The sequence below is a fragment of the Phalaenopsis equestris genome, unplaced genomic scaffold (assembly GCF_001263595.1).
Source record: "Phalaenopsis equestris unplaced genomic scaffold, ASM126359v1 Scaffold000372, whole genome shotgun sequence".
Taxonomy (NCBI): domain Eukaryota; kingdom Viridiplantae; phylum Streptophyta; class Magnoliopsida; order Asparagales; family Orchidaceae; genus Phalaenopsis; species Phalaenopsis equestris.
In genome coordinates this window covers 1,503,491-1,528,073 of record NW_018164814.1, presented here as the reverse complement: position 1 = coordinate 1,528,073, position 24,583 = coordinate 1,503,491, and the positions used below count along the sequence as shown (strand labels likewise).

The window sequence follows — 24,583 nt, the reverse complement described above, 5'->3', positions numbered from 1 at the left end:
ACGTGTTGGCTCTCCGAATTGCGAAGTTTGTGCGCGCGGGAGTGCGAATTGTGCAGAAGGCCACCCTAAGGCTCAAAAAGGTCCTATAGGGATTTCTTTTGGGTTTCCTCATGTTGGTTTCACCCTTCTAAATGCTAGAAGTCGATACCACACACTTGGAACCACAAAAGAGGACGGAAATAGGTCAAATTACAATGAGGCGGGCACCACTTCTAAGGTTCTAAGATAGTCAAAGGGAGATCCCTAAGGCTAGATCCTAAACCCTAAGAGGAAGACTAGACCTCACTAAAAATGAGGTCAACAGACTCCCAATTCTTATTGGCACAGGCTCAATCCCTTTGGGCGAAACATTGCGGTATCATCTTGGCCATCTCAACGTGGATCATTTCAGGTTTACGATGAGCTCAATGGATTGGCTGGCCTTCAGACCCCTAATTGCTTTGTGTAGAGTTAGAATTAGGGTTTTGCTTCTTTCTAAGTATAATTATTTTGCTTTAAACTTATTATAAGACATTTGATTATTTGGTTTATGCGATTTTGAAGATTTGTTCTCTGCCTTCTCCTTTTTTGGAGTGATGTAACATTTCTCTTTCTAGTGATGCTTATCTATCTTGATCTAATATTTTGTGATGGAATTTTTTTCGTGCTTTGTTGACCTCCTATCTTACTTCACTATCGCCATCCATCCAAAATTGAAGCCCTCCTCACCTTTAGCCAATTCAAAAATCATGCCCTACACTTGGCTTAAGACCTATTGGGGGAACCAATATGCCACCTAGGAGAAATCCTCAAAGAAATGTTTGAGAGCTTATCACAATGTATATGCAAAGAGAAATCATCTAATTATTACATAAGCTCATTGGATGTGAAAATATATGACTTAGAGAAGCACCAATAGTCATAACGGGGACCAACCAGATGGAGAAGATCCAGATGGAGATGATGAAGAAAAGTTGTTTTACGAAGGAGTTGCAAGTGATGAAGAACCAATGCTTTGTCGATTTGTCATAAGAGAAGAGAGAATGACTATAGTGTGAAAATTTAATTGCCATATTTTGATAGTCATACAAATTCAAATGAGTTCATTTACAGGCTCTAAATCATTGAACAAATCTTTGAATGCAAAGACTTTCCCAAGATAAAAGAGCTAAGTTGGCAGCTATTAAATTAAAAAAAGAGCTATTTTCGGTGATGGGAGAATTTGAATACATCACAACTGTCAGCATGAATCTCACACCATTCGAACAACCCAGACGACGGGCCAGACAACCAAGGTGTCCTACCGCCCTACTGTTAATCGCGTGGTCAAGAATCGACCGACACACAACAACAAGAGATTCAAACGGAAGGCCATGCCGACTGTTCCGACCGATCGTGGCGTAGGTGGGAATCCTTGATCGTGGCTAATCGGTCGACCCGCCTTTACTGCGGCGGACGAGATCGATATTCGACCAGACTCCTTGGCCGACTGACATGTACTTTAGAGAGGCATAGTCGTCACTCAGCCGATTGCTTCAATCGACCAAATTCAAGCAAGTTAGCTTATCAATCAACGTCATGTTAAAATTCAAATTGTAAGGCAGGTATGGTATGAAATCCATACAATCAATAAGGGTACCATTGTATTAAGAGTGGTTTTCATAACTGTTCCCTTTTTGTAATTGTACAAAACACACTTCTATAAATAGCTTGTAAAAATAGGAATAAAGGTACATTTATTGATTCTTTATATAGAAAATTTCTGACTTGCTATGCTCTCTTTTTCTTTTTCTTTCTGCACTTAATCCTAAACTCTTGGGGCGTGTTTACAAAGGACAATTTAGAATCCGATCCAACATCCTAAAAGATGGTGCGACGAGCGTGGAAGTGGGAAAGACTATGAGAAGTGGGAAAGACTACGAAGGATAAGTTTCTCAAAGAGAGATAGCATGCATGAAACCCAATAGAGATGCTACACAACTAGACGTCCATGCACAAATCCAGAGCTTACAAACCCAAATGATCCTCTTGATAGAGCAATTCAAGATCCTTCGGGCAACAATTGCCTAGAGGAATGACCAGCAGCTCCGTTTGGAGACGAACCACTGGGGGTTCGTCCTCAAAGGCCACCACCGGCGAACTCGCCTACTCTAGACAACCAAGTCAGCAACCAGCGGACGGAGGGACAAGGCGAGTCCCAAAACAGTGACTCCAGTGTGTTTGCATAGGCTAACGGGCAATGGGAAGTGCTTGTCTGGCCGCTCGCAGGAGGGACGTTCACTCGCTAAATCAAAGAGATGATACCCCCGCCCAAGCTAAGTATTTATGGTCTAAATTCTTAGAAAGGGAGGCCCCACCCGATTGACCACGTTGCGTCGTTTAAATCATTTGTCGGTCTGCTCTACATCGACGAGCCTATAATGTGTTCTCTCTTCTTAATCACCCTGAAGGAGTCATTCCTTCGGTGATTCAACGGTCTGCCGACCGAAACCATCAGAAGTTACTATGAATTCAAAAGACTCTTTGTTTCACAGTTTTCAAATGTGACAATTTGCTTGACTTCAAGCAAGGAGAAAATGAGAGTTTGCGGGCCTACATCACCCACTTCCAGAACGAGATGTTGGAAGTTAGAAATCTGAAGCCCGACATAGCTGAGACAGCTTTGAAACGAGGAGTCCAAAGCAAGCTGTTCAGGCATGACCTAAACTTGTTGAACCTATTACTTTTGCAGAGTTATTGGAGATGGCGAAATAACACATATTCGTCGAAGAAGATTTCTAGGGCTCCTCGAAGGGTAAGCTAGAGTCTTCCGAGTAAGCTAGAGTCCTCCGATCATCCCTCAAAGAAGCGGAAGAACAAGGCCAATCGTGAAAGGCGAAGGACAATCAATTCTTCACTGGTCACTCGAACAACAATTCTCAGACCCGGGATTAGTAAGTGAATGATCGAGGGCACCATGAGCGGAAGCGGCTCTCTGATCAATGGTCAGCCCAATATTACGAGCGACCGCATGTTTACTGGGAAATGCAAAGTTTAACGCCATTCAAAATAAGGACTACTTCAAACCGGTCCCGCCGTTGAAAACTACTCCGACCTTATGAGATCTTAAAAGATACTGCCAATATGACTGTGACTACGACCACGACACGGGGAAATGCCGTCACCTCCAAAACCTGATTGAGGAGATATTCACACTGGGAAGTCCATAGAATTTGTTGCAATCAGTGTGCACACACAACGTCAGGGCAAAGCTCCAGCAGTAGAACCCTCAAACGTGCCTATCCGGGCAAATGATGGCTATGTAGCATGGATAATTCCGATCATCTTCGGGGGGACGACCCCAACCCTCCAACTTGAAAAGACAGAGTTTGGAAGTGGTATGCTTTGTCATCCCATATACATGTAACCATTTGCCAATTGTCTTCACAGATGCAGATCTCCCATTGAAGGGGAACCCTACAACAAGGCGATCGTCGTCACAACACTGATCAACAACAAATAAGTGGGCAGTATTCTCGTTGATACAGAGAGTTCTGTGAATATCCTATTCAAGACGGTGTTCGATAGGATCAGGCTGAAGACCGACCGGCTCGTTCAAATTCTCCGGGGAAAGAAAGGAATCGCTGGGCCTCATCACCCTAGCCATCTCTTAGGGAGAACCAGGTAAGTAATATGCCAACGCAAAGGATTTTCTCGTGGTGGAATCTCCGTCGAACTACAATGCTATCTTTAGTCGGCCACTCCTAAATGACTACAAGGTGGCAACTACTTGCCATGTGATCATAAAATTTTCGGGTGACGGAGAGGTGATTACGGTCCAGTTGAACTTAGATCAGTTTTGAAGCTATTATTTGCGATCAGTTTCGAACGTTGACCGTGAATCACTCGATATACAGATCTAGAGTGAGGGGGGTCTCGAGACCGGTGAAACCGTCCTCCAGGTACCAATATTTGATGAAATATCTGGTAAGATCTTTCTAATTAGTGAGCATTTTGATGCAGGATTCGAAGACCAACTGATACAAACGCTTTGGGAGCACCGGGAAGTGTTCGCTTGGACAATAATGGAAATGCCCAATGTTTCAATCGACGCAGCGTGCCACCAACTAAACATCAACCCCTACTCTAGGCCGGTCCAGCAGAAAATTCGGTTTACCGCCAGAACTTTGGCCGAACCGATAGCGGTAGAGGTGTATAAGCCGTTAGAAGCTGAATACATCCGTAAAGTCCAATACCCAACTTGACTTTCAAACATCGTGATGGTCAAGAAAGCCAATGAAAAATGACGTATGTACGTCGACTTCACCAGCCTCAACGCTTCTTGTCCGAATGATACCTACCCCCTGCCTATAATTATAATGTGTGGAAAGCTTTTACATGGCAACTCGCTTGTATTGGTACCCCCTACCGACATCAGAGATTATCGAGGATGCTAAGGAACTAGTGCACGAGATTCAGAAGCTCCACGAGGATGTTAGGAAGGAAATACAACAACAACAACAACAAAGCCTTAATCCCACTACGTGGGGTCGGCTACATGAATCCTTTTCCTCCTTTGCGTCCTATTTAGTGTCATATTTTCATTTAGTTTTAGTAAATGAAGATCATTTTTTATACAATAAGCCGAAGTCTACCTTGGTCTACCTCTGCCTTTCTTAACACATGTCAAATTTAAAACATCTACTCTCCTAATCGGATCATCAGATGGTTGACGTTTAATGTGACCAAACCATCTAAGATGACTTTCAATAATTTTGTCGGTCACAGGAGCTACACCAACCTTATCACAGATATATTCATTTCGCATTTTGTCTCTAAGTGTAAAGCCACTCATCCACCTAATCATTCTCATCTCGACAACACTAAACTTATTATTATGCTTCTCTTTTAAATGCCAACATTCAGCGCCATAGAGCATTGCAGGTCTCACCACCAAAATATAAAATTTTTCTTTCAGTCTAAGCGGTACTTTTCTATCACACAAAAGGCCCGAAGCATTCCTCCACTTCAACCAACCAACTTGAATTCTACTATTAACATCCCCATTTATATCACCATCGCTTTGAACAACATACTCAAGATATCTAAAACGTTCACATCTTCTAATAATTTGATCACCCAAAGTCACACTTCTGTCACTAGAGCTACTACTACTAAAATTACATTCCATGTATTCAGTTTTAGTTCTACCTAAAATGAAGGCCTTTAGACTCCAATGTAGACCTTCATAATTCAAGTTTTTCCTAGGCTTTTTCTCTAGTTTTATCTGCGAGAAGGATACCATCAGCAAAAAACATACACCAAGGTTCATCCTCCTGTAGATGTCCAGTAAGACCATCCATAACTAAAGCAAAAAGATATGGGCTTAAAGTCGATCCCTGATGTAATCCAATAGAAATAGGAAAATATTTGCTCAATCCTCCTTTAGTTTGAACACTAGTAACAACTATAGTATACATATCTTTAATGACTTGAATATAAGTCATACCGACATCTTTCTTCTCAAGAACTCTCCAAAGGATATCTCTTGGAACCTTATCGTAAGCTTTTTCTAAATCAATAAAAATCAAATGTAGATTCTCTTTATTATCTCTGAACTTCTCCATCAAACCTCTGAGTAAAGGTTGGGAAGGAAATCTCTAAACAAAATTGCATGTGTCAAGTACAGGCAAACAATTCCAAAATGAATGTGACTTTTCAATAATGGGACCTAATGTGGATCTGGTTGAAGAAAGAAAGATTCTCGGTGGAAGCATTTGAAAAACTTAAGTCTCGAGTAGATGGACCTTTTAGAATATTCGGAAATTGAATGTCAACGCTTACATAATCAAATTACGAGGAGACTACATTATTTTTGTTGTGTTTAGTGTCGCAGATTTGACACCGTACTATGATGACCTAGAAGTTTCGATGAGTGAAGTCGAAACTCTTCTAACCCTGGGTGACTAGCGCTGAACCGATCAATTCAACATGATTGTGATAGTCCAGCTCTTTGTTGGACTAGCTGATGCTCTAATAGGTGGGAATTACCACCTCTTCCCCCCTCCCCCAATTTCTCCAATTATAAATAAATGTTGCTTGTTTTTCAGGGTATAGTTTTGCTTTTTCTGATTTCAGATTTCCAGCGGTCAGACATTTTCTCCTTTGCTAGTGATGTATCCGATGATAGGCGGTGCTCCAACTGTATCCTACTCCGATGTGGTGATTATCTTTCTTTCTCCCCCCCCAACAGGACTCTGCTGCCACTGTGCCTGTTACGGCACCACCCACTCTGCCGCTGCCAAGCATCCCTGCACCCCCTACTTGCCGACTTCCTTCCAAAACTCCCCTATCCACAGCATCCACCGTCCTCCCAATTCGGACTGCTGTCATCGCCTTTTTCCGAACCTCTACGTACTGTCCACCTAGGGTTCATCACCTTTCCCCCTTGCCCTAGAGACTAGTTTGAGTTCTGTGTTGTTTTATTTCAGTTTTATGAATATTTGTTGTGACTCCTTTGAATGTTCAACAATAATATTCACGTTTGATTATCTTTTAGGTTAACTTCGGCATCAACATAGCTATGGTTTTTGTAGGAAATAAAGTTTACTTCCTAAACAAATTACAAATAAGTTTAATCTTTCAACTTTTCTTTGATTTTTGAAATTATTTCTTTTTTGAAGGCTCCTTGTTGAACATAGCATAACCAAGCCTCATTATTACCTTGAAATATGAAAATTTCTTTTTTTTACCTTTTATGTCCAGCTCCACAGGAGTAGGGATTGAACTAATTTTGAATTTTACTTCTTTTCTCTTGCTTATTTTCTTTAGCTCTAAGGCTTTGGAATAAATTTTAGAGGACCTCGAATTTTCTTTTTCCTGCGGTTTCTTGTGTATCCTTGCACACAATCTTGATGTTCATGAAACATTTCATGCGTATGCTTGGAGCCCGCTGGATCAATAAGATATGGAAATTGCATGATGGAGCTTGTTAGAGAGATATTGAAGATGGTTGGTAACATTTGAAAAAGTTTATGGAAGGTTTTTGTAGCTAATTTAGTATAATGGTTGGGTGCTTTGTATTTAGAAATTTTAAAACTTAGCATGTACGATGTGTTTCTGGGTAAAAAATTTAAATAGTTGATGGCAAGTTTTGATGTATTTTGAATGTTATGTTCTTGTTTTTCTTTTTAGTGCTAATGTCTTTTTTTAATCCCATGCATAATTGTTTTTATCTAAACTTAATATTCATTTTTGATCATCTTAACTTGCATCATCCTCTTGTGAAATTTCTGTTCACTAAAAAAAATTTATTAATGTTGGTTTATTTTGATTCTTCTTCATGCTTTGTGTATAATATTGATGGCCCTAGTTTATGGGGAAAAGATGGTATCCTTGAACAGTGTTAAGGTTGATTTGATTGTGAAACTAGGGGGAATGTTTGGGTAACTCTGCTTTGATATGTGTTCGTTGGTTTAGAAATAGCATGGTTGTATAGCCATACATTTCATGTACATTCTCGGGACGTGTCTTTCGCTTAACTGTCTTGTTCATCGAGAAGAATTCATAATTTAGTTTACTTTTGCTGATAAAGGAAACATAAGGAAATGTAGATTCTTGTATATTATTCGTTGCCGCATTCAAGCAAAATAATATCCTAGTCATATTGGTACAATAATCTACCTGCAGTGTATTTAATTAGTGGCCTTTTTATGTTATTCATGTTACTCAAAGCATAGTGTATACCTATAACGGAAATACCAATACTTTTGTTTCCATATGTCGGCCGTTTTATTTTTAAAACTTTGCTTTACGAAAAAGGAGATAAGTTTTATAAATATGAAAATAGTTTTGATGTAAATTTAATTTTTGAAAGTAACATTTTAATTTAAAAATAGATGAGACCAAACGAGTCTCACATTTTGGATAGTTTGGATGACTAAACACGATACCACGAGTAATATACTTATCCCGAAGAATAAACATATCACTTATAATAGGCTCAATCACCTAAACTAAAGAATTTGTGACATTCGTTTGTTCTGCGAAATATTTTATATGAGACCAACAAGTTCCCCTACATAATATAAGGATTAGATAGGGTTTATTTTACCTGGGTTCCAAGTTCCCTATATCGACAAGCCCCTATAGTTAATTACATCTCAAATGACCGAGATCATTTAAGAAAACTTTCGATTAAGATCAGTGGTTTTGCCTTCAAGATTGCAAAGTTTAGGTTTCCAAAATTGGACATGAGAAAATTAAATGGGAGTGGCTCAAAATAGGATCAGTTATTTGCAGGAATCCAAAGGAATGAAGAGTAGGGGATATCACAAATCCAGGAAGAACCCCAGTGACTTCCCAACTATCCTATTGTTTGACTTTATGTCTTTGAAATAATATTATTCAATGTTTAATCCTGCAACTTATTTTCGAATTTAGGACTTATATCCGCAGGATATTCGATCTTGCAAATTATCTAAAAGATAGGAGGATTTACAGCGTATCGTATAGTAACCTCGGAATCCTAAATTGTTAGGACTTATAATTGCACAACAGAATTGTGCAAAGGCCTAAAAATTATATGTGATGGTTTATGCTGCGCTAGGCTAATCACCTAAGAAAAGTGTTCGGTGATGTGAATTTGTTTTGATGTTGCAAATCCATCTTGAAGTGGTTCCTCCGTACGTCTTCGTCATTCTGCCCACGATGTTCGATCCAAGTTCTTCGTCGTAGCAACTTCATGTTTGTTATTAATTCTATGTAATCGCTAGGTTTTCCTATACTAAGACATAGTGTGTATCAAAAAAATAAAACACGCGGTATAAAAGAAGAGAACAATATAACATGCTAGGAGAACGCTATAACATGCTAGGAGAACAGTATAACATGTCAGGAGAACAATATAACATACTGTGAAATAAAATGGTGTAATATAAATCAAACATATATATTTGAGAGGTCTGCTGCTCCTTTAAGCGAACTAATATTCACTGTATAAACAAAAGAAAGACATTGCCTGGAAAATTCGAGAAAATCGACAAATAACCCACAACAGAAGACCCGGGAAAATCGATGAATATCAATTCAAATAAAACCATTAAAGTTATGAGAAAATCCCAAGAGAAAAAAGACCACGAGTGCTTTGTCCAAAATTCAATAAAAGTTACGAAAAAATCCGAAAAAGGGGACCGCAAGCACTCGGGTCGGGGCTAGGCTCAAATAATATATTTGTACTCGAGGGACGTCGAAGGCTACTATCGGTCACCCAGATGTATAAAGCCCGCCACTCCACTAGAAGGATGTCCTACTAAACCTAACTTAGGAGGGTACTCTTTAATTCGGTATCGGTAATCAACAAGTGGACAATCAAATTATAACACTTTTAAAATTTATATTTTAGCTTGCACATATATTTCAAGCATACAAAAGAAAAATTGTATTAATTTTATAGTAAAAATATTGTATATGTTCTTATCAATTTGTTTTATCAATTTTTTTAAAAAAAGAATAATTGTTCACGAGTCGATCACATCGTCGGACATAAAACCGCTAACAACCTAAGAAGGTACGGGTCCCCCGCTAGTCTTGTGTCGGTGAATGATACTTTTATCCTACAGTTCATCAGGTCCCAGAATTAAGTCCAAGTGTTGTAGGATGAGATATCATTCCGCTCTACCACCGGCGTTCCTTTGTTATCATCGTCCTAAGCCCCAAAACAAAACCGACCTACTTGCGACCTTGTTTGATGGTTTCATATATAACAAAAGATTATATATGAGCACTTATGTATCAGACATAAGCACAGAAAACCGAATCAAGAAGCAAGGAAAAAAAACAATAAAAATGGGGATGAGAGAGAGGAGGAATTGATCCACCTAAAAGATCGAAATAATAAAGAGTGGAGCAACCCTCAAAACTTTGACGAAAGATCTTAAAAAAAAACCCAAGATCCTTGAATCAATTCAGAGGATATCATCTTATCAAATTTTATAATAATTCGATCAACCCAAAAAGAGTATCCTTTCCAAATTTTTGTTTCAAATGGATTGAAATGGGCCCAAAACACTGTTCTCATAGCTCCATCACTTATATGCGCTCACACACCCATGACTGAACCCGAATATAGTATTTATGTTCTCCACGCTTCCATGTTAAATCTCCAAACACTTTTCCAAATGACAATTTTATAGGTTTTCAAATCCCAAAATAAGGAGAATAATCCATAGAGCAACTTTTTAAATCCTCAAAACCATACTGGTATCCATTCTATTCAATTCCATCCTTTTTTTAGAAGCTTTCCACAATTATACAAATGTAACACTAATTTAGAAAATATAGAAGTGTTTACTACCATGACAAAATGAACTTGAATAATCCTCCACAGGCTCACAGGTAACAGCAGGAAGGAGAGCAAGGACTCACAGGTAAGGCCAGGAAAGAGAGCAGGGACTCATGAATAAGGTCAGGAAAGATAGCAGCCAAGGCTCACAGCAAGCCCACAAGTAGAAACCGTGAAATGCACAACCAAACTTCAACATAAACTTACAATTTAAGACAGTAAATAGGACAAAGCTCACGGGCAGGGGCAGTAGAAGGCCAATCCCGAACCAACTATGCCACAGACCAAGGAACCTCCACAGTAAGGCTCACGGGTAAAGGGCAGCAAGAGGAAGGCCTCTTCCCTCTAAGCTTACGGGTAAGTCCAAGAAAAGGGAAAAACCACCATATATTTAAGCCTGACCCAACCACCTTTAATATAAAAAAATCATAGGAAGAACTCATAGCCATGATAGAATGAGAAGCAAATTAAATCCCAGCCAACCACAACACAAATTACAATAATAAGGCTCACGGGTAGGGGCAAAGAAGAAGACCACAAAGGCAACAATCACCAAGTAAGGCTCACGACCAAGACAGCAGGAAGGAAACCACCATAGGTATTGCCATTGCATTACCTTTGATGTATATAAGAGAGTGGATGAACAAGCTATCATAAACTATCCAAACCAAAGCCATTTTCATCAGGTAAGATATAGTAATGAGTCGATCAGCTTATCCTAAACATTCCCATATAGAATTATATGTTGAAATCATGAATTTTGGGATGACAAACTTGATTATCAATAAAAATCTCAAAAAGGGAGCATTATATCCAGAGTTTTCAACCCAACCGAACCCAACACAAAGGGACAAGCAACATAAACAGGTGTTCTCGGGTAAGCGTAAGCAACAGAGAATCAAAGAACCAAGGCATGGAAGCTCACGGCTGGGGACAGCCAAGGGAAATCACCATACCACATTTAACATAAAAGAGCCACGGGAGAGGGCTCACGGCGAGGAACAGTGCCAGGAACAGTAACAGGAAAGCCAGCCATATATTGGGCTAGAAACAACACCTGGCCAAGCCAACACAAGGCACAAATCGAGCCAAGCATAGGGGCAAAACTAGAACATTTCAAAGCAAAATCGAGCCCAACACAGGGGCAAACCGAGCCCAGTAAAAAGAACATAATAGAGAGCCATAGAGAGTAAACTGAGTCCAGCAGGAAAGGGCAAACAGAAATAGAATTCCAGCCAAAATCGAGTCTAGCATTTAGAGTAAAAAATAAAACACGATTTCTGCTCAACTAAAACCAGGAAAAGGGGCAAAAACAGATAAACCTCCAAGCCAAGCTGAGTCCATATCTTTGACAAAACCAAGCCCAATATAAGAGCTAAAGAAAATAATGCAATTTAAGCCAAACCGAGCCCACTAAATGGGGAGAAACAATAGAGAACTTTCAGCTAAGACATAATACCAAAAGGAGCCAAACCGAGCCTACTAAATGGGTAAAAAATAATGTAAAACTTTCAGTTAAATCCAGCCTAGAAGAAGTCAAAACCGAGCTTAGCAAAGGGGCCAAACCAAATCCAGCATATGGGCAAACCGAGCCCACAAGAAAGGCAAAACAGAAAATATTTCTCCTTGGAGCTTTATATTCCAAAATATCGTGCCGACATATGTTTTGAATGGAATCAAATAACAGGTAGCATATAAGTATGCATGAATCTTTATAGCCATCATGTCATCAAGCTTTGAAATGAATTCCAACATTTAATTGAATAAAGTTAATGAATAAAAAAGTTAACAATAATAGAGAGCCTCAGAATCAAAACTCAAACCATCATTTCATTTAACATATATTTCAAATAGGAAGCTATCATTTCATGGCAACCACAGGAATGTTCCAAAATTTTCTTTATCATGCATTTTGAATCAGAAAGTAAGAGAAAACAGCCATATTACACTTCATCTTATTGATTCAAGGAGCTTTCCAGGATTAGATCTCAAAAGCAGGCATAAACTTTTACTTCCACATGTTTTAAAAGAGAGAAATTATTTTCAGGTGCAAATCTGAGTGATGCAGATTAGAGGAAAGAAGAGAAATACCTCTTAATGCAGACTTAAAGTAAAACTATAGAACAAATTTAAGAAAACACCTCCTACAGAAACTTTCCTCCAAAAGCTTCAGAAAACAGCAACCCACGAAGGCTCCACACTCCCAGCACACGAGAATCTAACTTAGAGAGGATTTCGACAAAGCTTCCCTTCCTAAAAGCTTCAGAAAACAACAATCCACAAATGCTCCACACTCCCAACGCACGAAAATATAGTCTAGAAAGAATTTTGGCAGAGTTTTCTTCCCTAAAGGCCTCAAACAGTAAAACCACAACATCTCTTTCTCTCAAGAAATTTTCAACAACCCAAAACAGTATATTAATAAGTTTTTTTATAGGCAGAGAAGAGAGGGGGAACGGCCACCTACCACCGTAAGGTGATCGAATCAAACGGCAAGGCAATAATTGCCACAGTAAAGAGGGAGACGGTAAAACCTCTAGAAGGAGAAGGGTCGGCCAGCTCAACCCTTGCAATTGGAGAGCCGAAGAGTCTAGCGGCCACGCAAAAAAGGGGAAGAGTCGAGAAAGGGGAAAGAGATTGCCGCGTGGATCGTCCACGGGAGCTAGGGCACACGAGGGAGACGAGCCGAGCGTTCGACTAAGCCGCGGGGTCGAACGAGGGATTAAGTGTGCGAGAATAGATAAAATAGGGTTTAGGATTATAATTTTAATATTATAAGTAATAAAATATATAAAATATTTAATTTTTCTTAAAAATAAAATTTGATTCGTACTTTTTATTCGTGCATCCAAACATAACAAAATTGATGTCCTTTTTAGGTAATTTCGACGTTTCAGACGTGCTGACGCGGTCCGTTTTGTCATCGGAGGTCATTTTGACGAATTCATTGATTTGCGTGCAAATTTTTTCGTGTTTTAGCTCGTGTTGAAAATATGACAATATGTGTGTCTTTTCGTACTAAAATTAATGTCCTGGACGCGTTGTTGCAGTTCATTTTGTTGTCGGAGGTCGTCCGGAGAAGTTCGCATTTTCACCCATCCTTTACGCTCAATTTAAGTCCGATCTTGTGCAATTTAGTGAATTTTGTGCATTTGGTGTACATGTGTGATGATAAAGTTCTGAAGAGGTTTTCCTAGGGTTTGAAATCCTATTGGGAATTTCTCCTTGAGCCTTCATATGATAATCCTTTACCACTTGACCATAGGACGATGATTTTGAGATCATCAATGCGAGACACCATAAGAGAAATAGGAAGTGGCTGGAATTTCTAGGGTCCTAGTTCTAGTTTTCTAAGATGGTCAATAGAAACCCCTAGAGCTTGATCCTAGGATCCTAAGGAAAAGAGTAATGACCTCAAAATGAGGTCAACACAATATTGTGTCAGTGCCCTATTCCGATTAGTAATTTATTTTGATTTGTACATGGAGAAAATTAGTTCAAAAGTTACTAAAACTGTATCGTTGATAAACTTTTCTGTGCATATTAATTGTGAAAATACTTGCATGGTTGATTAATCTGTAGCACGTTCGTAGGTCACCTGCAAATAATATTAAATTTCAAAGAAAATAAATAAATAAATTTCAAATCTGGGATTAATGAACAGCTTTCTTGGATATACTCTATTCAAATAGCACTTTAAGTAAAGTTATTTTAATTTAAATATGATACTTTCTAATCTGTGTCACTTTCATTAATGTACATTAGTCAATCAAAATGCCAAGGTGACCATACAGCCTATTTTCGGTGGCCTACCATCATCTTATTTTGAGTATGTCTATCTTGATGTACTTAGTAGTTATGATGACACATACAAATATATTGTCAAGGCTGTTGATCTTTTTATTCTAAAAGAAACTTGCACCAATAATCTCAACTTTACTGTTTATGTGACCATAGAGCAAGTATGGAAAATAAATGGATGATTTATAAGACCATGAAAACACTTTTAGTTGGTTTCTTGAAAATAAAAACTGTTGAATCTTCTCAAGATGTTGCTAGTACATCGAAACACATTTAGTCATATACCTCTTTAGATCAATCTCCCATGTTGGTGTTAACTTAAGACTCTCGTTGCATGGGTAGTTTAGATGGGTTTAAAATTTGCTGCCCTGCTACTTCCAATGGTGTGGATCAAGATTGAATGCTCTCGATTTGTAATTTGTGTTTTGTATGCTTTAAAGAAGTAGAAAAACGAAAAATGGAGATAATAAAAATAATTGTATGCTTGATTGTTTGCCTTCTTACAACGGGTTGGCAGTCTACTTCATCTTTGTTTTTATTCCTGAAGAACAGAATTTAGATTCGAAGTTGGTGTACTTGGCTTTTCTGAAGTAGCTATTTTGATGTCCGATTTTATCAACATGCTTTCATTTTATAAAACATGCTTTTCTTCCTCTTTAGGCTGGCAGTGTAGATGTTCTTCATTGTTATTATGCTCATGGTGAGGACAATGAAAACTTCCAAAGAAGATGCTACTGGCTACTTGATGGGTAAATCTCATTCTCTTATGACGCCTTTGTTTCTATTATACTATTTTTGCTTGTATTGTGTTGTGGCTTCATCTAGAATCACATCATTTTTTCATGAAATATATCTTTCATTTTTAATTTAACTGTAAGGCATTGTTGCCTTAGTTGAACTTAAAGTGAGGGAAACCCACGAAGTTTTCATGATACTCTCTTTTTACACAATTTTTGTAAACACTAACCTGTTTTAACCATCAACCTGAACTCTAAGAGTCATATTCTTATATTACATACCTTATTTTTTAGTATAATAGATCCAATATACTTAAACTTGTGACATATAATTATCATTTTATCTTATATTACTATTGAATAATAAGTGTTAATATCACACTTTACACATCATCATGCATTCAGACTTTATTTTACTAATTTTAACTCTTCTAGCTAATAAATACTTCTTGTATTGTTTTAGCTTTTTCATATATGTTAATTGACATCTTATCTATAGTTATAATGTGTGGAAAGCTTATACAATGGTACCTCACTTTGAATATTTTCTTATTAAGGCTCTTCATAATCATATAAAATGATATGTATTTGATATTGATTTTTGATGTAAGCCTATTATAATTGAAAACTTATTGGTTACTGCACAAGTAATTGGAATCAAGGTTGCTTGGATCATCTCTAATCTTGCTAGTAGAACAAGCTATAAGGGTATTGGACTTAGTCAAGTGTAATTATGTTAACTCAATATAGCTGGCTCAATCAAGAGAGTAACAATGATTTTGAATCATCTTCGAGACATTTTCTTCCTTAAATGCACATAAATTAATTCTATTGCTGCCAAATATTTACCTTCTTAAGATAAATGAAAATCATATGATGATCCTTTCTTTACTGTTTATACTTTTTTGTTAATTATCTACTCAAAAATTGTTTCCATAGTAGATCTTTTTGGCATGAAACCTACTTTTCCAAACTTGTGTAATTTCGCTAAACCATTTATAATTTCATGAGAGTAATTGAAGACCCATTCACTTGTTGCATTTTCTGTTTCTAGCTTGCATTTGGCGTATGAAGGAAGAGTTTGAATAATTCTTTTTTAGCAACGTTACACCCAAGTTCTGGGTATATCATAGTGGAACTTTCTCTTGTAATTTTGTTTGTAACTGCAGTGTTAGTTGTGATACAGAGATAATTGGGATTTCTTAAGTCGTTACTTATACACTGAGAGCCCATTATAGGAATGATGGGCTCTGAAAAATTTTTGAAGCTGAAAATTAAAATTTGCCTTGACATTGTGGCACAAGGATTTATAAAGATGAACTGAAACTATGGGCCATATGATTCGACTTATGCTAGAATTTGTAATTACTGTTAATCGATTGTTCAATTTACTCTGTTGTCTTTTGCTTTTTCAGGAAGTACGAGCACATTGTTCTTGTCCATTATAGAGATTTAAGTGAGGTATTCCTCTATTCTATTTGCTGTAATATTGCTGTGCTTTTCCTTACTATCTGCCCTACTTTATGTTAAATAAATAACCAACTCGGGAGAGCAATGATGAATTTAATACCATTTTCATTAGAAATTTGGCAATAGATGCTTTGAAATGTATTTTTCTAATCTCTTCCACTTTTGCTTTCTGTCAATTGCGATTTGTCTCAACTAAATATGGCATGTTTCATAAAGTCTTACTATATCCATTCTTGTTAATAATGTTAGTTCTCTTTATAAATCAAGTTTATTTAATATTTATTTTTTATGGAAAGATGGGTGATAGGAATCGGATCCAAAATCTGTGATGTAATTGCAAGAAATATATAGGAAAACCCAAATTAGAGATAATTTAATTAATCTCCAACAAACAATTCGAGGGGTTGATTGACTCCACAATCCTTAGATGCGGATAGGAGCAAGAAGACAAAAAGAAAACTGTAGGATTCTAAAAAACAAACCCTAGATGATTAGCCCAAGTAGAACACCCCCAAAACACATTTAAACTGCAACACCACACCCACGCACCCAATTCCTCTTCTCGCTGATTAGGAGCTTAATGGGCTCCACCCAGGGGCTGGAATCCTCCAAAAAGGAAACAGGCGTTTCCATATTAGATCTTTTTGGCATAAAATCTACTTCTCCAAACTTGTGTAATTTATCTAAACCATTTATAATTTCATGAGAGTAATTTATGTCCCAACACTTGTTGCATCTTTTGTTTCTAGCTTTACATTTGGCATATGAAGGAAGAGTAAAAATAGTTCTATTTTTGAGACCTTATACGCAAGTGCAGGGTATATCACGGTAGAACTTTTTCTTGTAATTTTGTTAAGAGAGTTTAGATATCCTTACGTTATATTAATACTAATCGGTTAGTTCTTTTGTGACTGCAATGTTATTTTTGATACATGGATAATTGGGATTTCTTAAGTAGTAACTTATACACTTAAAGCCCATTATAGGAATGATGGGCTCTGAAAAATTCTTGAAGCTGAAACTTAAAATTGCTTATTATCTCAACACAAAATTGTTTCCATAATAGATCTTTTTGGCATGAAACCTACTTCTCCAAACTTAGTGTAATTTCTCTGAAATTTTATGAGAGTAATTTATGACCCATACACAAAATTTTAAGTTTGGATACGAATCGGATCTAAAATCAGTAAAGTAATTGCAAAAAATATGTGGGAAAACCGAAATTAGGGATAATTTGATTAATCTCCATGCAAACAAACAAGATTCAATGGTTGATCTATAATTTGAGATGTTGATCGACTCCACAATCCCTAGATGCCGATAGGTACAAGAAAAGAGAAAGAAAGATGTAGGAATCCAAACATGAAAACAAATTCCAAGTGATTAGCCCTAATAAAACACCTCCAAAACACATTTAAACTCCACACCCCCCTCCTCCTCCCCTTCCCCAGGTTGGGCTAGTCGGCTTGGCCGGTCTGGGCTGGTCCAAGAGGTACTAGCGAAACAACTCCCCTCCCAAAAAAACGCTTTGTCTTCAAGGTGGAATAATGAAAATTGCTTTTGGATCATTTCATAAGACTTCTGAATTGGTTTATAATCTTGTAGATTTTTTCACTTGATCAACATCTCATTTGCCCCAGTCACTCCTTGGTGCAACCCTTTTGGCTCAAAATTTTTCAAAACCACCTCCATGTCTTTTAAGTGTCAGATGCAGTGCAGACGAGGGTATGTGGTCTTCGATAACATATTTCAATTGTAATACATGAAATACTAGATGCAATGATGATGATAGTGGTAACCTTAAACAGTATTCCATTGTCCCAATGCATGCCACTATCTCATAGGGTACAAAATATCATGGGGAAAACTTCTCGCTCCTCTCTAACAAGGCAAATAATTGCTCATGTAGGTCTCATTTATGAGTGGATCGGAAACCTTTCAAGAAGCAATCCTTAAATTCGTCCAACAAGCGGATTAGGTATTTAGCCTTCTTCAACTGAAATCATGTTAGGGGTTTCCCTTCCAAATATAACCCTATGGCCATGAGCTTCTCATCCTCATTTAGCCCATTTACAGTGAAATATCCCTCCGTCCAGTACACCCAACCTTGTACTTCTTCTCTCTTGAATATCGGTATTTTCAACTTCCTAATCTTAGCGTCCCCACCTCAACTTTTTCTCCCTCCGGTAGTTTTCCCCATGTATCTAGGGTGAAAATCCCTCTTTCGATCATAGCCATACCCCATCCCATCTTCTCTTCTTCTTTCTTTGTACTCCCCTATGTCCCTTGCATAGCACATTCCTTCTGTTGAGGTCTAACGCCCTACATCGAATAATCATAATCAACCTCTCATCGGAACCCTAGGAGAATGTTCTCGATGGTTGATGCTATTTCTCTCATCTGATCTCTTTCAGATCGCTTTCCCTTTATATTTGGTCAATAATTCTTCGGTCAAACCTTGATTAGGGTTTGCAATTTGATTTGTTGACAGTGTTTTGGACTGCATCTCACTAAGCCTCATCCTCATCTCGTCGAAGCCCTCAAATCAACTTTTTATGGAGGAAAACCTTCATTCCATGATTGACCATTTTTCCTTCATCCCAGATTTAATTTGTTGCACTTCTTTGTCCAATCTCTCTTCCAAAGAATCCACTTTCTTTGCTGCCATCTCTCCAAGTACAAGTTTAAATACCAATTTGATGCGGATCATAACGAAAATCAACAGACCAATTGCAAGAAATATGTGGGAAAACACAAATTAGGCCTAATTTGATTAATCTCCAAGCAAACAAAAGATACAGTGGGTGATTGTTGACCTTATTTTTGTGAGGTTTTTCTTTCTTCTTTCTAGAGTCTAAGATCTAGTCATAGGACTTTCTTTTGACCATCTTAGAAGCTTTGTGTTGAGACCTACCCCACTAAAAAATTCAAACCACTTCTTGACTCTTTTTGGGGGTATCACATGTGTGATTTTGGACCACCAGTACTTGAGTGGTGGAGACTAACATGATGAAACCCACAGAAGGTTCCTATAAGATCATCAAGCTCTAGGGTGGTCTGGTTCACACCTCATTTACATCGCCTACACTTGCATACACTTCACCGTTTTTAAAACTAAAATTAATTTTCAAAATGATCAATCACGAACTAGAATTCAAATAAAATTAAATTTGACGCATTTTGACCAAAATGTTGATGAACTTGTTCAAACGATCCTGAATGACGAAATGGAGCGCGCGAACTCATCCGAGACGTCGATTTTATGTAGGAGGGACACATTTTGATATAGTTTTGTGCACAAACGAATAGTGCGCCATCTAGGAATTGTAAATATTAAACATTATAAAATTAATAATAATAAAAAAATATTTTATTTCTCTCCTAGTTCCCTAACGCAAGGGACTCCCCCCCCTCTCCAGTTCTCGCAACTCGCGATCCCTCTCCTTCAGCCTGAGCGAAGTCCTAGCCTACTGAGCCAGATTCCTTCCTCCCCTTCGACCAGTCCCTTCTCGCCTGAGCCCTAACCGGCTGAACATCTCCCACATTTGCGAAGCCCTGGCTGGTCGACTCTTCCTCTTCTTCTCGAAGCCCCAGCCAGTCGACCCTCTCCCTTCCCAACACCTCTTGAGCCGAAATTCCACCTTCCCGATGCTATGCCTGTTTGAGTCCCCTCTCTTTTTAAAGAGGCCATAGGTTGTCTTCTTGAAAAAAAAAATCCCCTAGGGGAGTGTTTGTGGTGGTTGAAGTTCTGGTAAGTGAAGATGTTGCTAGATATTTCTGGGTTTGTTCTTGAAGTTGCTTTGGGCTTGCATCAAGAGGTAACATATCTCTTCACTTTCTATTCAATCAATCCCCTTTTGAAACGCATGAGATGCACGCGTTAGTATGTGCTTTGATTTGGGCACATGTTGTGTGTAAGGTTGCTTCCACTAGCATATTATTCCATTTATTTGAGGTTCACTTTATGAAGTGTCCAAAGCATTTTGTAGAACTGCAAATGATTCATGGGTTTTATAGTGATTGTTGCTAGATATGCCAATGTGACTGGTGAGCGATGCTGGAGGCTCATGCATGATTGTTGTGATTCTCTATCTCCTCTATTGAAGAAGCTCCGCTTTCTTTTTGCTGGTTATCCGATACCCCTTTGGAATTGGGTATGGAGGCTGGAGTGGAAATTCGTGCTTTTATATGCCAATGTGGCTGCTGAGCTATGCATGAAGTATAACATCTATTTATGGTTGCATAATGTTTTGTTATATGCTCATATTGGTGAAGCCATTGTTACCTTGGTTTTGTATCTCCTATGTTTTGTAATTTGCTCATATTGGTGAAGCCATAGTTATCCTGGTTGCGCATCTTCTATGTTTTGTTATAAAATATTGGCAGTACGTGAGTAAACCCCTTAGTCTCTCACCCCTTAGTGCTCTCTCTATTTTTCTGATTTAGAAGAAATGGTTTAAAAACTGTTTTGCTCTATATTTTTGTTGATTTGGAAAAGGTTTGAGAGCTCTTTTTGCTCTCTATTTTGTTGATTTGGAAGAAATGGTTTAAAAGCTGTTTTGCTCTATATTTCTGTTGATTTGGAAAATGTTTGAGAGCTGTTTTAGCTCTGTCTTGGTTGATTTGAAGGAGAGTTTAAAGCTGCTTTTGCCGTATGTTTTGGTTGATTTGGAGGGGATTTGAGGGCTCCTTTTGTTTTCTATTTTTGTTGATTTGAGAGAATGTTTAAAAGTTGCTTTTGGCTCTGTGTTTACTGTTTTGGAAGAAGATTCAATTGCTTTTTGGGCTGATTGCTTATTGTTCTGGAAGAAGTTTAGACGTTTTTTTTGGCTGATTATTTACTTATTTAAAAGTTGCTTTCTGGATTGGGGGGACTTGGATGTCAAATATGTGAATATATAGGAATTGGGTAATATGGGAGTAATTCCCTTTGTCTCTTCATGCCTTTGCCCTTTATTATTGTTTGTAAAAGAAGGATTTAAAAGCTGTCTTGCTTTATGTTTTGGCTGATTTGAAAACTATCTTTTGGCTCCCTATTTGTGATGATTTTGAAAGAGGTTTAAATTTTCTTTAGCCTCCAATGTGTGCTACTTTCCCTCGAGAGAGCTTAAGACTTTAAAGTTTCATTTTGATCTCCATATACATGTTTATTTCGAGTATTTGAAGTATTGCTTTGGGTGCAGCCCATGGGTGGTTTGGGAAAGGTTAAAGTGTTGATTTTTGGGTTGAATGCATTCAATGTTTTGGAATGACTATCGACCGTTTTAATTTTTTATTTTTGAAAAGAGATAATTTTTGTAAATATGAAGATAGTTTTAATATAAATATGTAATTTTTTTTATTTTTGAAAGTAGTATTTTAATTTTAAAATATATGAGACCAAACGAGTCTCACATATTAAATAGTTTAGACAGTTGAATGTGATACCACAAGTAATACACTATCCCGAAGGATAAGCATAGATAAGAACAGTAGGCTCAACCACCTAAACTAAGAAGTTTGTGACATTCGTTTGGTCTGCAAAACCTTTTATGTATGACCGACAAGTTCTCTTACCTAATATAAGGATTAGATAAGGTTTATTTTTCCTGTGACATCCGTTTGGTTTTATTTGGATGATTTCGTGCTTATATGATAGGGAAAGTTTTTGGTTGGAGTTGGAGTTGGAGTTGGATGACTTTAGTGTCTCCAAGATTTTGGGAATTTTGAAAGTTGTCTTTAGTGAATTTGCTTGATTTGTGAAATTTGAAGACCTCTACAGCTTTATGTTGGAAAACATGAGATGATATAGATCAGATTCATAAAGAATTTAACTTGTCAAATTGTCATTCATAAAAAGAGTTTTTAGAAGTTTGATATTAAAATTTGGATAACATAAATGCCACATTTGGGTTCAGGCTTGGGTGTGTGAGTACATATAGGTGGTGGAGCCGTTGGTACAATTGTCACATTAGTTTTAGGCACGTTTCAACCTGTTCAAAACAAAATGTGGAAAGGATACCTTTCTTGGGTTGATTCAATTATAAAATTTGAGAAAATGATATCCTCTAGATTGATTCAAGGATCTGGGGCTCTCTTTTTCAGATCTTTTTGTCATAGTCTTGAGGGTTGCTCTACCCTTCATTCTCTCGATCTTTTAGATGAATCAATTCCTCCTCTCTTTCATCCCCATTTTTATTCTTTTTTTCCTTGCTTTTGGTTCGGTTTTCAGTGTTTATGTCCAACACATAATTGCTCATATATAGTCTTTTGCTATATATGAAACCATCAAGCAAGGTAATAAGTAGGTCGGTTTTGTTTTGGGGCTTAGAGCGATGATGACAAAGGCACGCCGGGGTTAGAGCAGAAAGATATTTTATCCTACAACACATCAGGACACAATCCTGGGACCTGATGAACTATAGGATGATAGTATCATTCACCGCATAAAACTAGCGGGGGACACGTACCTTCTTAGGTTGTTGGCGGTCCTACGCCCGATAGCGTAATCGACTCTTGGACAACTATACTTTTCAAAACTGACAAGAACAGACATGATAAGAGCATATACAATATTTATAAAAAATATTTTCATTACAAAATTGATACAACTTCCTTTTTGTATGCCTGAAATTCATGCGCATGCTAAAATATAAATTTTAAAATGTGTACAACTTGGTTGTTCACTTGTTGTTTACCGATACTGGGCTAAGGAGTACCCTCTAAGTTAGGTTTAGTAGGACGTCCTTCTAGTTGAGTGGTGGATTTTATACATCCGGGTGACCAATAGTAGCATTCGACGTCCCTCGAGTACAAATATATTATATTTGAGCCTAGCCCCGACCCGAGTGCTTGAGGTCCCCTCTTTTCGGATTTTTCGTACGTTTTATTGGAATTTTTGAGTAAAACATTCGTGATCCCTTTTCTGGGATCTTCCTGAGATTTTGATAATTTTCTTGGAATTGTCATTTGTCGATTTTCTCGAGTTTTCCGTCGTGGATCTTTTGTCGATTTTCTCGAGTTTTCCATGCAATGTTTCTTTTATTCATACAATGCATACTAGCTCGCTTAAAGGAGTAGCAGGCCTCCTAGATATACAGGTTTGATTTACATTACAACATTTTACTTCACAGCATACTGTACTGTTCTTTTTCTTTACTGTACATTCTACTGTTCTTCTCTTATTGTACTGCATGCTTTATTGTTCTATTATACACTATACTTTAGTGTAGGAAAACCTAATGATTACATGTACCCTTTAAAACTAATACCAAACCCGAATGTGCTACGACGAGGAACTTGGAGCGAACACCGTGGGCAGCACGACGAGGACTTTCAAAAGAACAACGTCAAAACATATTTATCACTAATCACTTTCCTTATTTTAAATAACAACTCATAGGATTTCGAGGTGGTTTGCCTAGCGCAACGTAAACCCTCACATATCACTTTTAGGCTTTTGCATAACCCTGTTGTGCAATTATAAGTCCTAACACCTTAGGATTCCGAGGTTACTGTACCAGTGTAAATCTTCCTATCTTTTTAGGTCATTTGTATGATCAGATATCGTGCAAATGTAAGTCCTAAATTCTGTAAGTCCTAAATTCTAAATAAATTACAGGATTAAACATTAAACAACATCATTTCAAAGATATCAAGCCAAATAATAGGATAGTTGGGATGTCACCAGGGTTTCCCCTGGATCTGTGATATCCCCTATTCTTCATTCTTTGGATTCCATAAAATAATTGTTCCTATTTGAGCCACTCCCATTTGATTTTCCCATGTCCAATCTTGGAAACCTAAACTTTGAAATTTGGAAACCTATCTTGGAAACCTAAACTTTGAAATCTGGAAGTGTCGGCAGCTAAAGAGTTTGTTTGGGGTTGCCCGTAAGAAGCTATCGGTCGCTGGAAGTGAAGTCCCGTCGCCCGCTTCGGAAGGACGTTTTAATTTACATATGTATATATAATTTTAAAAAAATATGAAATCAAACTGACCTCATATTTTTCGCAGTTTAAATGAAAGAGCGCTCTACCTCAAATCCTGTATATATCCCGAGGGATAAACACAAGACTTGAGGATGAAGCTCGATCAAATAAACTAAGAAATATATGATATCCGTTTGGTCTGCGAAACCGTTTTATTTGCCGACAAATTCCCCTATTTAATATAAAGAATTAAATAGGGTTTATTTTAAGCTGGGTTCGGAAAAGCTTCCTATAAGGGCAAACCCCTATAGTTAATTACATCTTAAATGACCGAAGTCACCTAAGAAAACTCTCGATAAAAATCA

General features: G+C 37.6%; 1 protein-coding gene across 3 annotated transcripts in view; it reads left to right on the top strand.

The window, feature by feature from the left end:
• LOC110026461 (calmodulin-binding transcription activator 1-like) overlaps positions 1-24,583 on the top strand; it is an 87,300-nt gene that overhangs the window by 29,543 nt on the left and 33,174 nt on the right. For all 3 annotated transcript variants that reach the window (XM_020727403.1, XM_020727405.1, XM_020727402.1), the window contains exons 4-5: positions 14,762-14,850; positions 16,254-16,299. In XM_020727403.1, coding sequence (XP_020583062.1) covers positions 14,762-14,850; positions 16,254-16,299 — 135 coding nt within the window. The remainder of the gene's footprint in view (positions 1-14,761; positions 14,851-16,253; positions 16,300-24,583) is intronic.